The sequence below is a fragment of the Pinus tabuliformis genome, chromosome 3_1 (genome assembly GCF_031772625.1).
Source record: "Pinus tabuliformis cultivar Carrire ecotype Pingquan chromosome 3_1, CPIR1, whole genome shotgun sequence".
NCBI classification, from domain to species: domain Eukaryota; kingdom Viridiplantae; phylum Streptophyta; class Pinopsida; order Pinales; family Pinaceae; genus Pinus; species Pinus tabuliformis.
Genome location: NC_142301.1, coordinates 777346017 through 777367465, shown reverse-complemented (window position 1 = coordinate 777367465; position 21449 = coordinate 777346017). Strand labels below are relative to the sequence as shown.

Sequence of the window (21449 nt, the reverse complement as noted above, 5' to 3'; positions counted from 1 at the left end):
ATTGAATGTAATCTATTAAAAAGGTGTAAATTGTGTTAATCAGAGATTGCAAAGTAATGTTAGAATGTAGGTGCAAGATATGGATCAACAAAGCTAAAGATATAGCAAGACATAGAGAAGTGACATAAACAGAAAGAATGGAGATGGATTCAATGAGTTTTAAGTTTAGTGAAGGAAGTAGGATGTGATTAAGAGCAAGAGTGGTGTGATAAAACTAGTTGTTTTTGAACACCCTAAGGGGGTTTTGGTCCAAGTTGTGAAATCCTTCTATAGGTGGTTGTATTTCCCTAGGTAGTTGTAAGATGAGTTGTTCAGCAATATATGTTGCCCATGAGCACAAATTGTTGTAAGGTGTTAAGTCTTTGATCAATAATACACATAGTTCAGTGGTGGATGGAATCATCAAATTTTGGAATGAGCCACGTGAATAGGTACTAGGGTGGAAAGTTTACCAGTATCCTAGTTTGACTGTGGGAATGTAAGATACCACGTGAGATGGTTAATGAATGGTTGGGACTGGGTTAATCTCCCCAAGTCATGTTTAAAGGGGAAATTGTTAAGGTGGTTCAAGTAACCAATGGTTTTCGAACTCCGGGTTTATAAGCACGCATGGTTTTTCCCATGGTATTCATCTCTAATGTAGCCTATTTAAATGTGGAAAAGCTCCATGCTAATTTTTCCTAGTGGCCATTGGGATCCAGGAGATGATGTCTTTAGACACCATGACTTCTTTGTTTGTGCTCCTAACAGGGAAAAGCTAAAAAGTCAGTGTAGTGGTTGGACCATTTTTTTTTTAATTAAGAAAGAAAGTGTGTTACCATAATGATGAGGAAATAAACTTATGTGATGCAAATTGAGTTTGACTCATTTGATTGTAGATTCTAAAATATTTTGAAATTCTGACCGACAATAACAAATTTAAACTATTGATGATTTGTTATAATATTTGTGAATTTACAGTCCAAATAAGGATATCATTATGGTGAATTGTAAAGGAAGTATTCTATGTGTGTAGTGAAATTAAGTACCTAACTCTTCTCTAGCAATCCATTTGCGTGTTGACCATTATTAATTTAGCGTTGACCAGTACTATTTAAATTTGAAAAGAACATATTTATTTCTCAATATTATTAAAAAAAAATTCAAACATTCCATTGGACCATAGCTTGAAAGTCTTATTACAACCTTTGTATAACACAATGTCATGTGGATAACTAGTTTCACATTCTTACCATAATTTATGGATGCAGTTGCAATATTCATGTCATGATATTTACATTTGTGTGCAATGACTTTTCATTCTTAAACTTCATAGGAAAACTACCTAAAAATTATGCAATGAAATTTATATTTGTGTGCAATGACTTTTTATTCTTAAATTTCATAGACTATCTACAATTAAAATTTTTGAAAGTAGTTCATACCCAAATTAGTATCATATTTACCATCAGTTACTGCCCACTATAATTCAATCAATTATTTACATAAAAAATAAATAGGAACAAGACGTAAATAAATATATTTATTAAAAATTAATGTACAATTATTAATAATTAATACCTACCCAATTATTATTTTTTAATTAAGAAATACACATTTTCACTTCATTTATCAATTTACTATTTTTCTAAAAGCATATTTTCCATTAAAAAATAAACTCCCATGCCAGAAGACTCGTTTCTTCTCTAATTTGGCTAACAATGTTATGTATACAAGTGTCCCATGCACCATTGATAAAGTTAGTTATCAAATAACTATCCAATAAGACCTCTTCATTGTCGGGTTTTCATTGGCTTCTCGTGCGCTTTAAAGCCTAAAACTGAATTGTGGGAATCTTCCTTTACAATTCCCCAATCATTTGATATGTTACGGCTTTTCCATAAGATGATATGTAATAAACTGATTCACTTAGATTAACAATGGTAATAGTCAGAGTAATGGTGCCTCCGTTTTGCAATTATTTCTATTTTATTAGGTTGATGCAAATTTGATTTGTCGTCAAAAGAAAAAACTCTGACGAAATGGCATTGAGGATAACATTACTGTGCATGACCTTTAATACATGTATTATTTAAGGAATGATTCCAAAGCAGCAGGTCTCCGTCGATACCTTAAAATAATCGTGACGACAGTCAGTGCGCCTCTCTGGCACGCAAGAAAAGAGACCCGGTCCAGAAACCTATTTCCAGAACCGTCGAAAAGTGATGCCCCGTTTATAAAAACCAAAGGGAACAGTCCACGCGGCATGGTTTTCTATAAAATCTGCGCGACGATAATAAATAAGCAACAGATCCTTGCCTAGTAGCGAATCACCTGCAACCACAACGCGGCCTATGTTTGGAATTCTCAATAATATATTCCTATACTTACGACGATCCGTGCAGGGTCTTCTGGTGGACATTGCAAAAACAAAGATTTTCCATCGTTCTCTGAACTGATATGTCGGTCTTTCGAATCTAAATTGATATATGGTGGTCCCTTTTGCCTTTCGGGCCTTTTGAACTATTTAAAGTCATTTTTGCTGGAATATAGTAGAAATATTACCTCGGCGCGTATGATTTTTTTTCAGGAAACAGATATTTGTAGCATTTGTCCAGAGCAGATATTTTCGTGACCTTTACTCTATCTTGCTGGCACGGGATGCAGCCAATTTGGATCCTCCAGATCATAAACCGGGCAATCACGTCCTACGAATCCGTTACTGCATCTGCTGCCGGGCTATAAATAGCGCGACAAATGCTCGCCATGACATTCTAAATCCGGGCTTTCTACAAGGGGAAAGCTCTTGATTGCTGATAACATTGATAGGTGTTGATCGGCTGCGGCGCGTTGACAATATAATTGAAGAAGCGGTAGACTCGTTCGCGACTTAATGGAGAACAAAATTTGCGGTGTCGCTTCCGCGGGTGCAGATCAGGAGAAAACCAAACCGAGGAAGGGTCCATGGACTGTCGAAGAGGACATGACACTTGTTAGGTATATTACTTTACAAGGGGAAGGGCGCTGGAACTTTCTGGCCAAGGCAGCGGGTATGTAAAGATCTCTGAATATGTTTATGGCTTATTGAATGTCTATGTAAATTTCTCCTTCTGCAGTGGGGTGTTTTGAGATTTTTTGCTTTTTATTGCTTGGGACTACAATTTATTCATGTCATGGCGGATTAGAGGAGGCAAAGAACTTAATTCAACCCAGAGCTTTTGTATTTTGTACAGTAGAAACTCGAAATTTATGTATGGTGCAGGGCTCAAGAGAACTGGCAAGAGCTGCAGGCTAAGGTGGAATAACTGTCTGCGGCCTAATCTCAAACGCAGCAAGATCACTTCAGAAGAAGAAGGTTTGATTATCAAACTCCATGGCCGATGGGGAAACAGGTTCAATATACATACCCTTAAAAAGAAATATGTACAGTCCATTTGTGATATTCAGTAGAGGTCCTTCTAAATATATGCAATTTCAAATTGTCAGGTGGTCTCGGATTGCGCAGAGTTTACCCGGAAGGACAGACAACGAAATCAAGAATTGCTGGAGGACTCGTATCAAGAAAAGGCTTAATCTAGAGGCTAAGGGTTGCAGCAGCGGCATAGACGCGGTCAAAAGAATAGATTTTGAACTCTCAAAGGGCCCTTTCTCCCTCACGACTTCATCACAATTACTGTCTGTTCCAGACTATGCAGAACATTACAGTAGCCTCTGCAGGCTAATTAGTGAGGAGACAGAGGTTCAGACAAACGAAACCCCATATCTGGAAGATGATATCTGGGCACAGGCAATTCCGGTCGTTGAAGGAAATTACGGCTATATATTGCAGGTAGAAATTTATGGATCGTCTCCAATAAAGGAAGGTGAGCAACGAGGGCTAGCTTCGCAGGAACATTGCGAAGGATTAGACAACCCATTCGAAAATACATTTTTCTACAACTTTTCAGTGCGCTCTCTGATTCCAACTATCATATCATCTCAGTTGCTTGAATATGGCGCCACTGAAGATGGCAAAATACCAACGTCTTTCTCCTGTATGGTAGCTTCACTGGATATCTTCTCCGATAGCGACTGTGACTTGAATGAATATTCGGATTACTCGGATGTATTATGGAACATGGATGAAGAAGATGAACGCTTCATTCACAGTCCGCATTCGACTTGTTTGGATGAAAGATCATCATATTTTTAAACAATTGAGAAACCATGGATGCAATTATTTTATCACTTTTCTTGGCATCAGTCTCGACGCCATCAATTGCAAACTCTAGCGTTGTTTTGTATTCTTGCCATTGCAAGGCACAGAAAAAATTTACCTAGGATTTCACTAATCCCCAAGTCTGTAGAGCTAATTTTTTACCTAGTATTTGTCTAATCTCAAAGTCAGTAGAGCTGATCAGACAGACAGTCTCTGCAATTGATGACCTACTCCCAACCAACAGCTGCACAGCATCTTTTACCTTTCCCTCATCTACCATGGACACCTGCGCAGCATCTCAAAGATATTTTGCATGTTACTGAAAATAAATCTAATGAATGTGCTTCTGGTGGGTCAAATATTTAGCAATTTAGTTACTTATAAATACTGAATTGTATTTGTCTCTAAATTTGTGGAAGAAAATAATAAAATATTAATAAAGAAGAGGAAGAGAAGAAATCACAACAGGGATGATTCCACAAATTTGTTATTATTTTAAATTTATTTTGTTATTTCAAATAATAGAGAAAGATAGGGTGTTTTAGATTAGTTGTTGATTGAGATTATGTATTAGAGAAAGATAGGGTGTTTTCGATTAGTTGTTGATTGAGATTATGTATCATATATAGTTCTTGATTCTTATTTATAAGAAAGTTGTTTTAACTCTTCAACATATTGGTAATTCTATATATTTATGAATAGTTTGATTGATTGAGTAATATTGTCCTGTGCAGACACTCTTCAGATTAAACTAGGCTCACCTGAGACATGCTTATTTCCTAGTATTATGTCTTTCATTTTATTCACATATATAACAGATTTAGAATCCTTTGATTTTATACTCTGTTCTGGTTTACTCTGTTATTTTACTGTATACTTGGTTTTATTTAGAGACCGGTATCAGAGCAGGTTTTAGGGGATTTTAAGGTTTTTTATTTTTTTTTGAGTTTGCTTGAGATGGATAGCAATGTGAACAGTAGTACATAGACAAAATTTCCACGGTTTGATATCAACAATTATGATAGAATGTATGATATTTAGCATATCAAGATGAAAATTAATCATTTCTCTGAAGTTATTTGGAATGGATTTCTGCATGCTGTAGTTCATGCTGCATTTATGGACCTACTCAAGCTGAGAGGAATATAGTAAAAGAGAATAGAAAGAAATACGCTAGAGCCTTTTGTCTTATATGAACGGCAATGCGGGACTTCATTTTTTGAAAAGCTACAAAATCGATGTATACATTGCAAAACAAATATCAAAGCAGTAGAGCTGGTCAAACAAATATCAAGGCAGTATACCTTGTGGAGTTACAATATCTAAGAAGAGATATTGAATATTTGGAGATGAAGGAGCGCAATGCAATTCATGATTTGTTTATTTTCACTATAAACTTGGTTAATCTAACTAAAATTAATAGAAGTATTATTGAGGGTTAAAAATGATAGTAAACATGATGACCAGTTCTTTTCTTTGATTTGATTTTCTGGTTGTAGTAAGATTTTCAATGGATTTAACTTGTGTGATTTTTTATGAATTTATTGGCTCACTATAACTCTATCTATAATTTTATGAATAATGATTAAACATATCAACCAACATAGTTCTATTTTAATTGTCTATCTACCAAGAGACTAGTAGCATCAAAACTTTTAAGATAGCAAATATCTTTTAGAGTGCAAAACTTGAAGAGAGGTTTGCAATTCAAGAGATTTGATCCATCTCAGTGCTTGGTAGATACATAGTTCAGATGCATCTATGTTGGTTTTCATAAACTCACTTATAAAATGTTAATACATGCCCATTATATATATAGACAGATTTGATTATTTTTGTTATTAAATTTTTTTAAAATGTTAGAAGTATCTCTATTTATTATAGAGAGAGAAAGAGAGAGATTTAATTCCTCTTGTTATTAAAAATTTTCAAAAAATGGAAGTATGATTGTTTATTTATCTATCTATGTGTACATTGAATTATTTTTGTTATTAATATTTTTTAAAGCACTATCAAACGTTAATCGAATTGCAAATTTCCCCATATCTTTAATTAGAAAGAACCTATTAATATATTTGAAGGCTTTATACATATATATGTTAATGTTCAAATCTTTTAATCAACATATAAGAAAAATGATAAATTTGATATAAAATTATGCTATTTAAAGTAGACATCTACATAGTTTAGTTATAACTTATATTAAAAAAAAATTATTAATATATTTTTGTTTTAACTGGTACATGTCAACTAGATATAAAATAAATTAAATATTTTCTAATATTTATTAGATTATTTTTACATGCTATTTATCAATTCCATGTTAAGTAGTGAGCGAATTACGTATTTTCTTCTACTTATAAAGTAGATTAAATTATTTTTACTTTTAATTACTTTATCTCTATATTAAGTTGATTACATATTGTACTCTAACTAAAAAGTAGATCAAATGGTTTCACTTTTAATTACTTTAACTTTATTCTAAAATTAAAGTGGAATTGAAGATTTTACTTATGGTCAACATTGATTTTTTCAGTGATTCAAAATCATTAATTGTTTATTTTTTTAATTTATAAGTAACATTGACTTGTAGGTAATATTTTATTATTTTAAGTATAACATTACTTACCACTAGTGAAAGCTTCAATATAAACATGAAGGAGGATAAGACAATTTTGTCATAATCATGTGTAAGTAAAAAAATCGATAGTATTTCACATGAATTTTTTCGGAAAGATATAACAAATTTAGTATTTTATGTAATTACTGTAAAAATGTTAAATGGATAAATCTAAATTTGGAGATCGAAAGTGAGAAAAATGCACATATATGTATATCATAGCAAAAAGGAAAAAATAATATACATGTTTGGTACTTAGTTGTAGCGACTACATAATTAAAAACAAACTTAATTTCTTCCAACATTGATGAACCAATGGGAAATAATAACTAAGTATGGAGCATGGAACAAGGATCCCTCTCCATTTGCAACAAGGAAAACGACCATAAACAAATTCAAGATGTATTATGATGAATAGCTTGTAGGTTTTGATATTTCAAAGATGGAAAATAATGAGTATAAAGTGTAAAGGAATTGTATAAGGTTAAATAAGTGCTCAAGGTTTTGTATAACCATGCTTTTTCAATGTTTTTTCATATATGTTGAGTGATTTTGTTTTATTAAAGTTAAGATGAAATACTAATTAGGTGTATATATAGATTATTTGATTTTGTTTGAAAATATTAATATTATTAATTTTATTGTTATTGTTATATATATGAAAGTATAATTGATTTCTTTTCATCTAGTTATTATGATGGATTACACTAAGTTTAGCTAGTTTATATTTTAAGATTTTTTCTAATGCATAAATAATTTCATTGATTTTTTCAAATAAAATTTAAAAATAACAATGGTTACAAATTTTAAAATAATAAATATGAGTTTATTGTGATGTTTTTGTGATATTGAATAAAAACAAACAAATGAAAATATTTTCATATCTCAAGCCAAATATTTATCAATTTTTTTGAAGTGGGTTATGATGTTGAATAGAAAGTTAGCATCAACACTACCATCATAAATCTGAAGCTAAAGAAATATGATTGTAATAGTAATGAAGATCCAACATTTTAAAAAAATATAGTTGTTATATATACAAAAAAAAAAAAAAAAAACCTAATATCATTTATATTGTTATTCAAATCTTTAGATTTATGGAAACTTCAAATAAGGAATGATGATTGTAGTAGTAATGAGGATCCAACATTTAAAAAAAATATGGTTAAAATTGTTATGTATACACAAACAACAATACCTAATATCATTTATATTGTTATTTGAATCCTTACATTTATGGAAACTTCAAATAAAACACACTAGCAAGAAGAAAATATTTTTTCTAAGATATGGCAATAGAAAAAAAAAAAAACCAAATGAACTTGAATACATCAAATAATTTTCATTTAGTTGGTTACATTTATAAGGATTGAGGAGTAAATATAGATGATGAAAGGGGCACATCTATATACATGTTCAAAATTTTGTTAGGGGCTATTTCATGGGATTCAAAGAAACATCTCATTGTTTTACTTTCCATAGTATAAATTGATCACACACCATTGATGATAGTGTGTCATGTTATAAGGTTAAGGAGGATACTATTATATTTGAATTGGGAGCAAATAGAATTAACAACAAACTTTTGGAATAACCACATTTTTGTAGCTCTATCAAAGACTCCATTTTTTTTTTATAGAAACAAGAATCCCATAGCCAAAACATATCATTTCATTAGAAAATTGCTTGAAGTTGTCAAAGTCAACCTAAAATTCTTAAGGTCAAAAGAGGACATGAGAATTCACACATGAGAATTTTGATTGAAAAAAGAAAAACTTTGTCACTTATCTAACTTCACAATCACCTCAACAATGTATGAACTATCACTTTATTCTAGTAGTCCTAGGGTTTCTCTATAGTCATACATTATGGGGATATTATTAATTTAGGGAAGTCAAAGCTTAACAAAACTTATTGAAATTAATGTATTGATGAGTAACTTTTGAAACTAATAATCTACATAGCTATTCAATAACTATATAACTTTTCTTGACTTACCCTCATCCACCATGTTAATTATGAAAAAAATTAATAGTTATAATTGTAGTAGGTACAATATCCAATAACTTAACTTGCTATATATATATATATATTCTTTTTGATGCAAGAAAAGTAAACCATGTTAATAAATAGCAAAAAAAAATACATTAACTATAATATATATCTTTGAATAATATAAATATAGATATACATCAATCTCAAAATAAATTATTTTTTAATAAATCTATACTTTATATTTTACTATGTTATCATCATCACACCCCATTTTCTTTCTATATAAAGAGACTTTCTTATTTTTCTCCATCACATCACATTATTTTTATCAAGATTAAAACTTATTCCAATAATAAATCAATATTTCTTCTCTAAATTAATAAATTAATATTTTATTATATAAAATATTAGATTATTAAATTTCATTATATAAAATATCTCATGGCACAACATGGATGGATTCCATTCTATCATCGTAATCATATAAATCTTAAAAGCAACACCTTATGTACCTCCACGAACATTCTATTTTATTTGAGTTGTATCTCTAATCGTGAATTTCGGGAGTTTGGTGTCATTTGTTTCACTGACAATGTGACCATATGGTGGACAAAATGATGATTACAGAAAGCAAAATTGTCCTATAATGGTAGTTAAATATCTTCCCAACTACCAAATTGTCAAAGCAGTAGCCAATTTCTACGCAGCATATTGACATCAATTTGGAGGCGGTCCACGTAACACATCACATAGCGAATAACGGAGGGTTGCAAAACCTTCCAAACATCGTCCACATGGAATATCACGACGCGACAAGTTTCTATACTTTTACAGATTTAAGGGGAGGAGACATTTTAACAAATACCATATTGATCGTCCATCTAGCGCTTATACGGTAAGTTATTCCTGTATATAATTGGCAAATTGTCCGTCTGTATATAGATGAGAAAATAAGTTATGTTAAGCTATATAAAGCAACTTAAACATAGATGATGGAAATATTGATATATTTGGGTTAATGTTAAGTTTAATGGAAATATTGATAAATATATCTCATTTACTAACATTAGATTGGTAAATATATCTTATCCTACAAATAAATTCAGACCACTTTAGTTTCCATATAAGAGTATTATATTATATTGTTTATATGGAAAATCATTTTTAGTTTATAGATATTTTTGAAATATCATCTAGTATCTTCAAGCATATTGATGATAAGATAATAGAGAGCGCATTTATTTTGACTCTTTGTATAAGGGTTTTTATGCCTTATTAATAAGAACTTTATCATGAATATTTTCATAGATTCTGTAGGTGTGGGTGTTTTCATCCATGCAAATAAAATTGTTATGGATTAGCTTATTTGTCTTTTGATTTTCAATAATATTAATGTCATTTTCTTCTATAGGATTAGTTTTAATTATATTACTCTCGTCATCTCTATTATAATTGTAGCATTATGAACTCGAAGGATAAACACTTTTTCTCTTTCAGTTAGAAATGAATAAATATAAGTAGTATCAAAATATTGAAGCATTTAAAACAGTTTATTAAAGTAGAAAAAAAACACATTTTCACTATCTTATCAATGAGTGATATTTAGTTTCCCCTTCTTGATGCCCATGCTCTAGGTAATGCTTTTTAGTTGATGACTTCTTAATTATTCTTCTCTTTGTGCTTATTCATTTATTCCAATGGAAATAACAATTTTCATAGCCAATATAAGAAATTTGGGATGATGATGAGATGGATTTTCATGATTACTAGTATATGCATAATAACTTCATTTTGAAGATCAAACTTGATAGTCGACTTCTTTGATTCCTTGACTAAATTATCTATATGGTCCCGTTAGTCAAATGCATCAAAGCTCATATTAGGGTTATTTAAGATTAGTTTTTATTTTGTCAAAATACTTCCCCCATTCATTCATATACATTCAAGGAATTTTTCAAATGGAGAATTTAAATGGTATTTTAAAGAATTTCAATGCTTAGGAATTTCAATTATGGGCATAAAAAATTAAGTTATGCATCATGTTACCTAATACAAACTACAGAGAAAAAATATTATTTCTTTGGTTAATGTGAATGTTTTCTAAAATGTGAAATAAACTATAACAACAAACACATTCAAATCATAAATTATATGTTGGGGATAAACAAATTACTTAAATTTTATTGAGGAGAGATTAAATTGACATTAGAATATGTAATGATATTATGCAGCAAACAGCCAAATTATATAAAATAGAAATAAAAGTAACTCCACACTCTACAAATAAGATTAATGAAAGAGAAACATCTTAAGGAGAGAATTCTTTAAAAGAAAAATGCACAAGGCAAGATTCTCTTTGAAACTATATCATCTTGATATGCGTAGTAGACAAATGGTGTGAGTATAATAAAGGGTTCTATAAAATCAATAGGTAAAGCACAAATATGACAAAATGAATGCAATGCTTCAATACCTATGGACTAGCATTCTCCTCCCGTTCAAACAAGAATTTCAATGGACACTTGGATGTTTCCATATGAAGAAATATCCATTGCTAATATGTTGTTAATTTGTAGTAGTTGATGGCATAGACAGATGTTGATCAACCAAGAATGGGTAATGCATATAGAATATAATTAAAGAATTTGTCAACCCATTCATTGATTTAATGGAAAACATATTTTTTTGTGTGGCTTCAGTGGGTGAAGATTGGGACAAAACCAAACCGAGGAAGGGCCCATGGAAAATAGAAGTGAACACGAAGCTTGTTAGGTATATAACTTTACATGGGGAAGGGCATTGGAACTTTTTGGCCAAAGAAGTTGGTATATAATGTTCATTGAATATGTTTATGGATTGTTCAATGTTTATACAAATTTCTCCTTCCGCTGGTGGGAGTTTTGAGATTTCTTGCTTGTTATTGCTTGGGACAACAATTTATTCATATCATGGTAGATTAGAGGCAAAGAACTTGATTCAACCAAGAGCTTTTACATTTTTTACAATATAAACTTGAAATTTATGTATGGTGTAGGCCAAAAAAATAATCGGAAGGGTTGCATGCTAAGGTGGAATAATTGTCTCTTGCCTGATCTCATATGCAACAAAATCACTTTCAAAGAAGGTTTTATTATCAAACTCCATGCCAAAATATGTACAATCTATTTTTGATAATCAATAGAGGTCTTTCTAAATGCATGAAAATTCAAATGGGAAGTGACAAATATTGTAGAGGGGGGGTACATAGAAAATAGATTTAGAATTGGAAATAGAGTGGACAACTCTTCTCATCATTGAGTAACAACTAAATAGATCACAAATGAGGCAAGGGAAAAAAAATGATAAATAATTGGAGAAGGACTCAACTAAAGGTCAACTAACTGAACTAAATTCAAACTAACTATGGCACCTAACAGATAGTCAGATTAATGATCTCAACAACCCATCATAATCTCAACTGTTACAATTATTGGTACTTACAATTCCCAAACACTCTCTTTGAAATTCCATTACATTTTTTTCCAATGGTTTTGTACAAATATATGCAAGCTAATATCGTGATCCAAAAGAATAAAAAAAAGATATATCCATCATTGACAAGCTCTCGAATGAAATAAAGGCATGTGTCAATATCTTTTCTCTTTTTGTGAAAGACATGATTTTTGGATAAAGCAATGATGGAGGTGTTATTATAGAAAATAGGATTTGGTTCCTTTGAATCATTTGAAAGATCCTTTAATATAATTCTCAACCATACGTCTTGCCAAGTTGTTCAATTTGTAATTACATACTCTGCCTCTACAGAATATATTGAAATAATGGGTTTTTGCTTCGACACCCATGAGAGGGGATTTGTGCCAAAGTGAAAACCGTACCCTGAGGTGATTTTTTGATCATCTAATCTTTCTGCACAGTCGTTATCTATGTAGCCTGAAAGTGAGAAATATTTAGAATGTGTGTATAATAAGTGATATTTTAGTGTCCCTCCAACATATTTTAAGATTCTTTTTCCACCTTTCCAATGGGAATTCTTGGGTGATTCCATAAATCTGGAAACAAAACTAGCTGCAAGCATGATCTCAAGTCTAGTGGTAGTGAGATACAAGAGACTACTAATTAGACTTCTATACAAAGTAGAATAAGTTGATGGTCCCTCATCTTATTTGCTTAGCTTGGTGCCTAGAGAAATTGGAGTGTCAACTAGTTTGTAGTTGATAATTTTGAGATTTTGGAGGATTTCAGTGGCATACTATTGTTGACAGACAAAAATGCCATTAGCATATTGTTAAATTTCAATTTCTAAGAAGTACTTGATGAGGCCAAGATCAAACATATCAAATTTTGTTTGCATGGCATTTTTGATTTCTTCTAACATCATATTTTACTTGTATAAAGCAGGTCATCAGCATAGAAGCACACATTGAGAATTTTACCTTCATGAGTTTTTGTACAAATAGATGGTAGAAGGTTGCTTCAGTGAAATCCACTTTTGATGAGGTAAGGGTTGATTCAACTGTACCAAGCTCGAGGAGCTTATTTCAAGCCATATGAGGATTAATTCAACTTGTACACCTTATGTTCTTATCCTAGAACTTTGAAACCATGTGGTTGATCCACATAACCTCTTATTTCAATATGCCATTTAAGAAAGCACATTTTACATCAAGTTAAAAAACTTGCCTAGCCAGAATAGTTCTGACTGTGTCCAACCTTGCTTCTGGAGCAAAGGTTTTGCCATAGTATACACCAAGTTATTATGAGAATCCTTTGGAAACTGACCTTGCCTTATGTTTCTCGATTTCTCCTTTTTCATTCAGTTTGGTCTTGTAGATCCACTTGATTCCAATTTTGGTTTTTTCTTTTGGGAGATCAACTAGGTCCCACGTTTCGTTCTTCTCAATGGTTTTGATTTCCTAATTCATTGCATCAACCAAATGTTTCTCTTTTACTTCCTCTTCAAAATGGGATGGTTGAGAGGGAAAAAAGGAAAAAAGTTTTTTTTTATCAAAATCATGTTCATACTCATATACGTCCCTAATGCTTCTACTTTTCTAATTATCTTCTAAATATGATCAATCAATGATAGATTCACTATTGTGAGATGTACCATTTTCAGAGTGGTGTGACTCTTCCTGTACCTTCAATCTTGGTAGTCATGGTTGATGAATAGGATGATCTAAATCTTCGTCAATTTGATCATACCAAGATTTATTTTCAGAATAATTTACATCTCCGCTTAAAGTAAATTTCTTGGTGACCAAATTGTAGATTCTATAGGCTTTTAAATGTTCACTATAGCCTACAAACATGCATTTTTGACTTATAAAATCAAGTTTCTTTCACATCTTCTCTAGAGCATGAGAAAATGCTACAAAACCAAATATTCAAAAGTGAGATACATTCACCTTCTTACAATCCCAAGCTTCTTCATGTACTACATCTTTGACATAGGTTGTTGGAGATATGTTGAGAACATATACTATAGTACACAAAAATTTCAGCCGAATAATCATTGGACAACTTTTTTCCATGAAGCATGCATCTGGCCATATTCTTTATTGGCTGGCTTTTTTCTCTACTATTACATTATGTTGCAGAGTGTATCTTATTGTGTTCTGCATGATCATGCCTTGTTGTCCAAAAAATGCTTTGAAATAATTGCAACTATATTTGCCCTTGAAATAATTCCAAAAAATGCTTCGAAATAATTGCCCTTGGAGGATTGCAGTGGCATATTTTTGTTTATAGAAAAAAAATTCCATTAGCATATTGTTAAATTTCACTTCCTAAGAAGTATTTCATGAGGCCAAGATCAGTCATATCAAATTTTGTTTGTATGACATTTTTTAATTCTTCTAACATCATATTTTCCCTATATAAAGTAGATCATCAACATAAAGGCACACACTAGAATTTTTATCTTCATGAGTTTTTGTACAAAGAGATGGTTGAAGGTTGCTTCGGTGAAATCCAATTTTGATGAGGTAAGAGTTGATTCAATTGTACCAAGCTCGAGGACCTTATTTCAAGCCATATAAGGATTTCTTCAACTTATACACCTTATGTTCTTGTCTTGGAACTTCAAAACCATGTGGTTGATCCACATAAACCTCTTCCCCCAATATGCCATTTAAGAAAGAAAATTTTACATAAAGTTGAAAAACTTGCGATTTATGTTGAACTGTAGTGGGTAGAATAATTCTAACTGTGACTAACCTTACTATTGGAGCAAATTTTTCACCATAGCCTACACCAGGTTATTGTGATAATCCTTTGCAAACCAACTTTTCCTTATGTTTCTCGATTTATCCTTTTTAATTCACTTTGGTATTGTAGATCCACTTGACACAAATGGTATTTTTTTCTTTTGGGATATCAACCAATTCCAAAGTCATCTTCTTCTCAATGGTTGTTATTTCCTCATTCATTGCATCAGCCCAATATTTCTCTTTTACTACCTCTTGAAAATGGGTTGGTTGTCAGGAATGAAAAGAAAAAAAAAACTGTTGATAAAAATCATGTTCCTAGTCATATACGTCCTTAATGCTTCTAATTTTCTGATTATCTTCTAAAGATGATGCATCAATGATAGATTCAAAATTCGAAGATGTATCATTTTCAAAGCTATTTGGCTCTTCCTATACCTGCAATCTTGGTAGTCGTGGTCAATGAACAAGGTGATTTAAAGCTTCATCAATTTGATCATACCAAGATTTATTTCTAAACAATTTAACATCTCCTCTTAAAATAAATTTCTTGGTGACCAGATTGTGGAGTCTATAAGCTTTAAACTATCGACTATAGCCTACAAAAATACATTTTTCACTTATATCATCAAGCTTCTTTTGCAACTTCTCTAGAACATGAGAAAATTCTACACAACCAAATATTCGAAAGTGAGATACATTCACCTTCTTACCATCCCAAGATTCTTGATGTACTACATCTTTGAAATAAGTTGTTGTAGATCTGTTGAGAACATATACTATAGTATGCAAAAAATTTAGCTAAATAGTCATTGCACAACTTTTTTCATGAAGCATTCACCTTGCCTTATTCTTTATTGATTTTTTTTTTATTTTTTATTTTTTATTTATTTTTTATTTTTTTTTTTTTCTGCTATTACATTATGTTGCAAAGTGTGTCTTATTGTGTTCTTCATGATGATGCCTTGTTTCCAAAAAATGCTTTGAAATAATTGCAACTATATTTTCCTCCTTTGTATGATATGAGTACTTTCAAAGGCATTCCACTTTTCTTTTCTAATTTTTCTTTGAAATATTTGAATCTTGAGAAAGTACCAAACTTATTTTTGAGAAAATAGATCCATATTTTGCTGCTATATTCATCAATTAAGGTCAAAAAATAAAGACAACCACTACTGGATTGTGTTTGCATTGGTCCTGAGATATCTGGGTGGACTAGCTCTAAGGGTTCTTTTTCTCTAGTGGAAGATGTGGGAAAGATGTCTCTTGTATGCTTTGCTAGAATACAAATTTCATAGCTATAATTTTTTTTAATTCAAAATCGGTAGACCAATGATGATAAAATATATTTGAACAAGACTTAGACTCTTGAATGGAATATGGCCATTCCTAGAATGCATAGTTGTGACTCATCTATCCTTGACACATTGTGTATAAAAAACTGTGAGATATTTTGACTTTTAAGTGTCAAGGGAAACATCCTATTCTTGGTTTGTTTCTACCTTGGCTATTAGTCCTCTATTGGGAGGTTTATTATAAAAATAATAAGTGGCCCCTTGGATTATTACATTATAGCCATGTTCCATCAATCGACCTACACTAATGATATTATGCTTCAGACGTGGAACATAATAAACATCGGGTATATGTTTGTGTTGATTTTGTTTTGTAAGAATAGACAAAATACCTTTCCCTTCATATTTTATATGAGAATGTTCTCCAAGAGTAATTTCAGATGTGATGGAAGCATTAATGCAAGAAAACAAAATTTTGTTACCTGTTATATGGTTGTTAGGTCCCTATACTACTAGTGTAACATCTTATTATTATTAGTGAAACCCCCTTATTGTATTATTTTGCCCATATTGTCCCCATGTTTTTATTATTATGCCCAATAGAAGTCCACTATTGTTATTGTTGTGCCCCTACAATATTACTGTTATGTAGGCTATGATTATGTTAGGACTCCTTAGACTCCTATATATAGAAAGGAGGTCTTGTCATTTGTATCATCGAAGAATTGTTCATTTGTGTAATGTAAAGGAGTTTTCCACCTCAAAGAGGTTGCTTTTCAAGTCATTGATCTATTGTTTCTATATTTTTGTTATCTCATTTCATAACATTTGGTATCATAGCTTTGGATTCTAGGGTTTCGCTGCTCCAAAGAGGCCATCATGGCATATTCGATATATATTTTTCTCTGTGAAGTTTCAGAAGCTAAAACAAACCCATTTGAACCGAAATCGTTCTAAACTTCGAGTCCAAATTTTAGATCTTATCTCTCTATATTTTAGGAGATATGATCTAAGGAAGGTAGTGTTTTTGCAAGCTCCAGAATCCATCCCAAACAGGTCATCATGGAATGTTCGCTATAATAGAGTTTTTACGAAGGTTCAGACCTTGAAATTAAAACCCTTTTGAGCCGAAATCTTGATGAAGCTTGGACTTGAATTTCATATCTTGTTTCACTATATTTTCATAGATATGTTCCAAGAAATTTAGGGTTTGTGTAGGCTCTCGAATTACATCCCAAACAGGTGACCCGGGGAATCATCCTAACTTTCTCTTGGAGCATCAGATTGAACTTTCGTAAAATGTTATAGAAATAAGACGACCTATAGTTTTCTTTGTATTGGTTTCAGGTCCTAAGGCCGAAGAATTGACATGTGGTACTTTGTACAATTTTTCTCTAATGAACCAGTCTATAATCAGGTCATTGTGGAAGATTTAGCATAACTATTCCTTGGAGAATCAAATATTGATCAGACTTGTAGGGTTGCAAAAAGGACTTAGAGGGCTACTGCAGGACACAATTTCAGAACTTGGAGATTTGAAATTACAGAGATACAAGATATTCAATATCGAGCTACTACAAAGTGAAAAAAGGTGTGTATTTTTTTTTTAAAGTTTTGCATAAATTTGGTTGAAAAATTAGTTTGAAGGAATTCAAAGGGCATGGAAGATAAGATGGATGATATTCAAGAAAAACTTAAAGACAACATGGAAGATTCGAAGACAAATTTGACAAAGTTTCTGCAAGAATTGCTTACTAATGGCGAAAGGGTAGTAAAGAAAACTCATGGTGAGAACAAAAGAAACGTTAATCTTGATTTCATAGACTCTAACCTTGGATTAAAGACCCAGCATGTTCCAAATATCGATATGATGAAGTTTGATGGCATGGATCCTGTAACATGGATACTACAGATGGAGCAATATTTCGATCTCCATAATGTGCAAAACACACAAAAGGTAGGCATTGCAACTTTATATTTGGAACCAAATCAGTTTGTATGGTATCGATTGCTCTCATAAAAAAATTGTCACTTGGGAAAATTTTATGGAAGAAATGATAACACATTATGAGGATACAACAAGCAACACCTTTTTTAGCCAATTGACAAATCTCAAACAAAAGGGTTCAATGAAGGAGCACATTGAGAACTTCCAAAAATTGAATGTAAGGGTAAAAGATATTCCATAGGAGCATAAGATTGATGTGCTCATAGGGACTTTAAATGATAACACCCAACATGAGTTTCGCCTTTGGGAACCTGATTCATCGAAGAAGGCATTCAGGTTGGCAAGAAAAATGAAAAGCAAAATTATGGAAACAAAGAATCCTACCACTCACAACTATAAAGACGGAAGTGTTGTTTCTCCTAACCTTTCACCACTTACAAGATTGACACCACAACAATTGGAAGAAAAAAGAGAAAAAGGGTTGTGCTATAATTGTGATAGAAAAGACACTAAAGGTCATAAGTGTGTTAAGAAGAAATTAATTTACATAGATGGGGAAGAGGAGCAAGAAAAGGAACAAGAAACATCAAAAAAATAGGATATACACCAGGAACCAATCCCAGAGAAAGAAGAAATGAATTTGACCATATCTTGTAATTGTTGGCATTATGATTCAGGTGTTGTACTTGATGGCAAACGCCTTCAGGTGGTAAATCAAGAAGGACGCAGGAAATTTTGTTTAGCAAGCGCGTCCCCGCAGGTATTCCATACAGAACCCGCGTCTAGGGACGTCGGCCAGCCGTTCAGAAGGTGCGTCCGCCCAGTGCACACATTTCAAGGTAGAGAAAAACTCGTGGGGGCTTCTTGTGTGGTATCTAGCCGACGGTTGCGTGTTTCTCTGGTGTCGGCTCGTGGTATTGTTCCACGCTTTGGGGAGAAGCTTGCCTATATAAAGCAAAGGAGTTCATTTGGATTATGCATCATCTTGGTTGATCATCTCTTGGTGTGATCTAGTCCATATCTTTAAGGGTAAATCTTCTAATGGACTACGATCTATATGGCGCATGATCAGATCTGTGGATCTGAGTGTTTGGGTTGGTTCTGAAGTCCTCTTATCTTCTATATCTAAAGGGACGCAGATTCAGTGAAGGGAAAGTGCGCCGGGACGCAGTACAGTAAAGGATCAGGTGCGTCTCTGAAGCGAAGGACGCGGCGCGACTGTGGTATTGGGTGCGTCTCTGAAGCAAAAGACGCGGCGCGATAGTGTTGATGTGTGCGTCGGTCGCAGACAAGCAAAAGAAACAGTGCGTCTGCACGCAGAACAGCATAAGGTATACTGCGTCCAGTCGCAGGCCACAGAAAGAAAATATGCGTCCCTGTCTCAAGATGATCTGTTAACTGTATATTTCTGTTCATAAGGTGTTCTGGGTTGTTTCTGTAATTACTGATCTGATATCTGTAGTAGACTGTATCTGTTGTATACTTGTTGATCATTTTGAAAAGAAGTAGGGGGTTGTAGCTCCCTTCCAGGAGAAGTCTGGAAAACAAGAAGGAGTTGTAGCTCTTTGCAGGTTGCAGCCTGCGTGCTGGTAAAGGACTGCACCAGTACAAAATCATTGTAAAAAGAATTTCTTGAAAGAAGATAGAGACATTATTGCAGCAGGTGGTTTTTCTCCCGCATTGGGCTTCCACCTTACATCTTGTGTTCTTTGGTGTGACTGTCTATTTTCTTTATTCATGCTCATTGTTTTATGGTACTGATATGCAAGAATATTTCAAAAGATCAAATAAGGAAGATTTGGTAAATTGCTAGATAATACTGATTCCCCCCCCCCTCAGTATTATTTCCAACAATTGGAATCAGAGCAGGTCCTTCAAGAACAGCTTGATCGCTTGAAGGTAGATCGTTCATCATGAGCAACTACGAGAGAGAAGCATCAATCAGGCCACCTGTCTTCGATGGAACAAACTTCAATTATTGGAAGGTAAGAGTTACTGCATATCTTCAATCTCTTGGTACAGAAGTTTGGAACATTGTAGAATCAGGCTATGCCTTTCCTTCAGTTACTCCTACAGATCCAGCTGAGAAAAAGCAGTATGAAACAAATGCAAAAGCAGTCAGCACTCTATTAGGAAGTATATCTCAAACAGAGTTCATGAAGGTCATGCACTTCAAATCAGCAAAAGAGATATGGGACAAAATGATCACTAGCTATGAAGGAGATGAACAGGTAAAAGAAGCTAAACTTCAAACTCTCAGGATTCAATATGAGACTCTCAAGATGTATAATGATGAAAGTGTGGCTAATTATTTTCTTCGAGTAGATGAGATTGTTAATTGTATGAAAAATTTGGGTGAAGAGATAAAAGAGACTATAGTAGTTCAAAAGATTCTAAGATCTTTATCTCCCAAGTTTGAATCTAAAGTATCTGCAGTAGAAGAAAAGGAAAATCTCCGTGTTCTCACTATGTCTCAGCTGCATGGAATTCTAACTGCTTATGAAATGAGAAAGGGAGGTCCATCAGATAGAAGGGAAGCTGCTTTTAAAGCATCAGGCAAAGAAGATCACTATGAAGCATGTCATGTTCCAGAAGAAGAGGAAGAAGAATCAAACTTTGTCAGAAATCTTCAAAGGGGTTCCGGAAGGTTCAAAGGTAAGCTACCTTTCAAATGTTTTGCTTGTGGAAGAGTAGGTCATTATGCTGCAAAATGCTCTTATAAGGATAAAGGAAAGGAACCAGTTAGATGGAACAAGAAACAGGGTACAAATAAGAAAAGCTACTACACCCATGAAGATAGCGATGGCTTATCAAACAGTGATGAAGATGAACAAGGTAACAAATATAGATTGTTAATGGCATTTGAAGATGACAATTATGAGGATGCTATAGATGTGGATAACCTTTATGATGAAATTACTAGACTCAAGAGATGTATAGAAGAAAAGAACATGATTATTGATACTCTACAATTTCAGATTGATGAAAAGGAAAAACATCTTGAAAAATTAGAAGGTGAAATTGTTGGTCTTAGAAAAGAAATTGAGAAAACAAAAACTATTAATCTCAAGTTTGTCAAAGGATCTGAAACGTTGAATGAGATTATCAGTGTGCAGCGATCTCCTCTAAATAAGACAGGTCTGGGCTACAATGGAGAAACTTCTCAAGCTTCCACTTCAAAAAGTTATCTTGATGCCGCAAGAAGAAA

General features: G+C 32.7%; 1 protein-coding gene across 1 annotated transcript; it reads left to right on the top strand.

Annotated features, from left to right (window-relative positions):
• The first annotated feature begins 2574 nt into the window (after positions 1 to 2574).
• LOC149189698 (MYB-like transcription factor EOBII) lies at positions 2575 to 4216 on the top strand. Its single transcript, XM_089413266.1, has 3 exons — positions 2575 to 3029; positions 3242 to 3371; positions 3466 to 4216. Exons 1-3 carry the CDS (start codon positions 2873 to 2875, stop codon positions 4169 to 4171), a joined length of 993 nt encoding a protein of 330 aa, XP_089269392.1. The 5' UTR covers positions 2575 to 2872; the 3' UTR covers positions 4172 to 4216.
• The last annotated feature ends 17233 nt before the right edge of the window (positions 4217 to 21449 follow it).

Bases quoted from the DNA above. Each gene is read 5' to 3' on its own strand.
- LOC149189698 (XM_089413266.1), top strand. From the start codon at position 2,873: ATGGAGAACAAAATTTGCGGTGTCGCTTCCGCGGGTGCAGATCAGGAG. The intron at 3,030-3,241 runs GTATGTAAAGAT...TGTATGGTGCAG, and splicing joins CTTTCTGGCCAAGGCAGCGG to GGCTCAAGAGAACTGGCAAG. The intron at 3,372-3,465 runs GTTCAATATACA...TCAAATTGTCAG, and splicing joins CATGGCCGATGGGGAAACAG to GTGGTCTCGGATTGCGCAGA.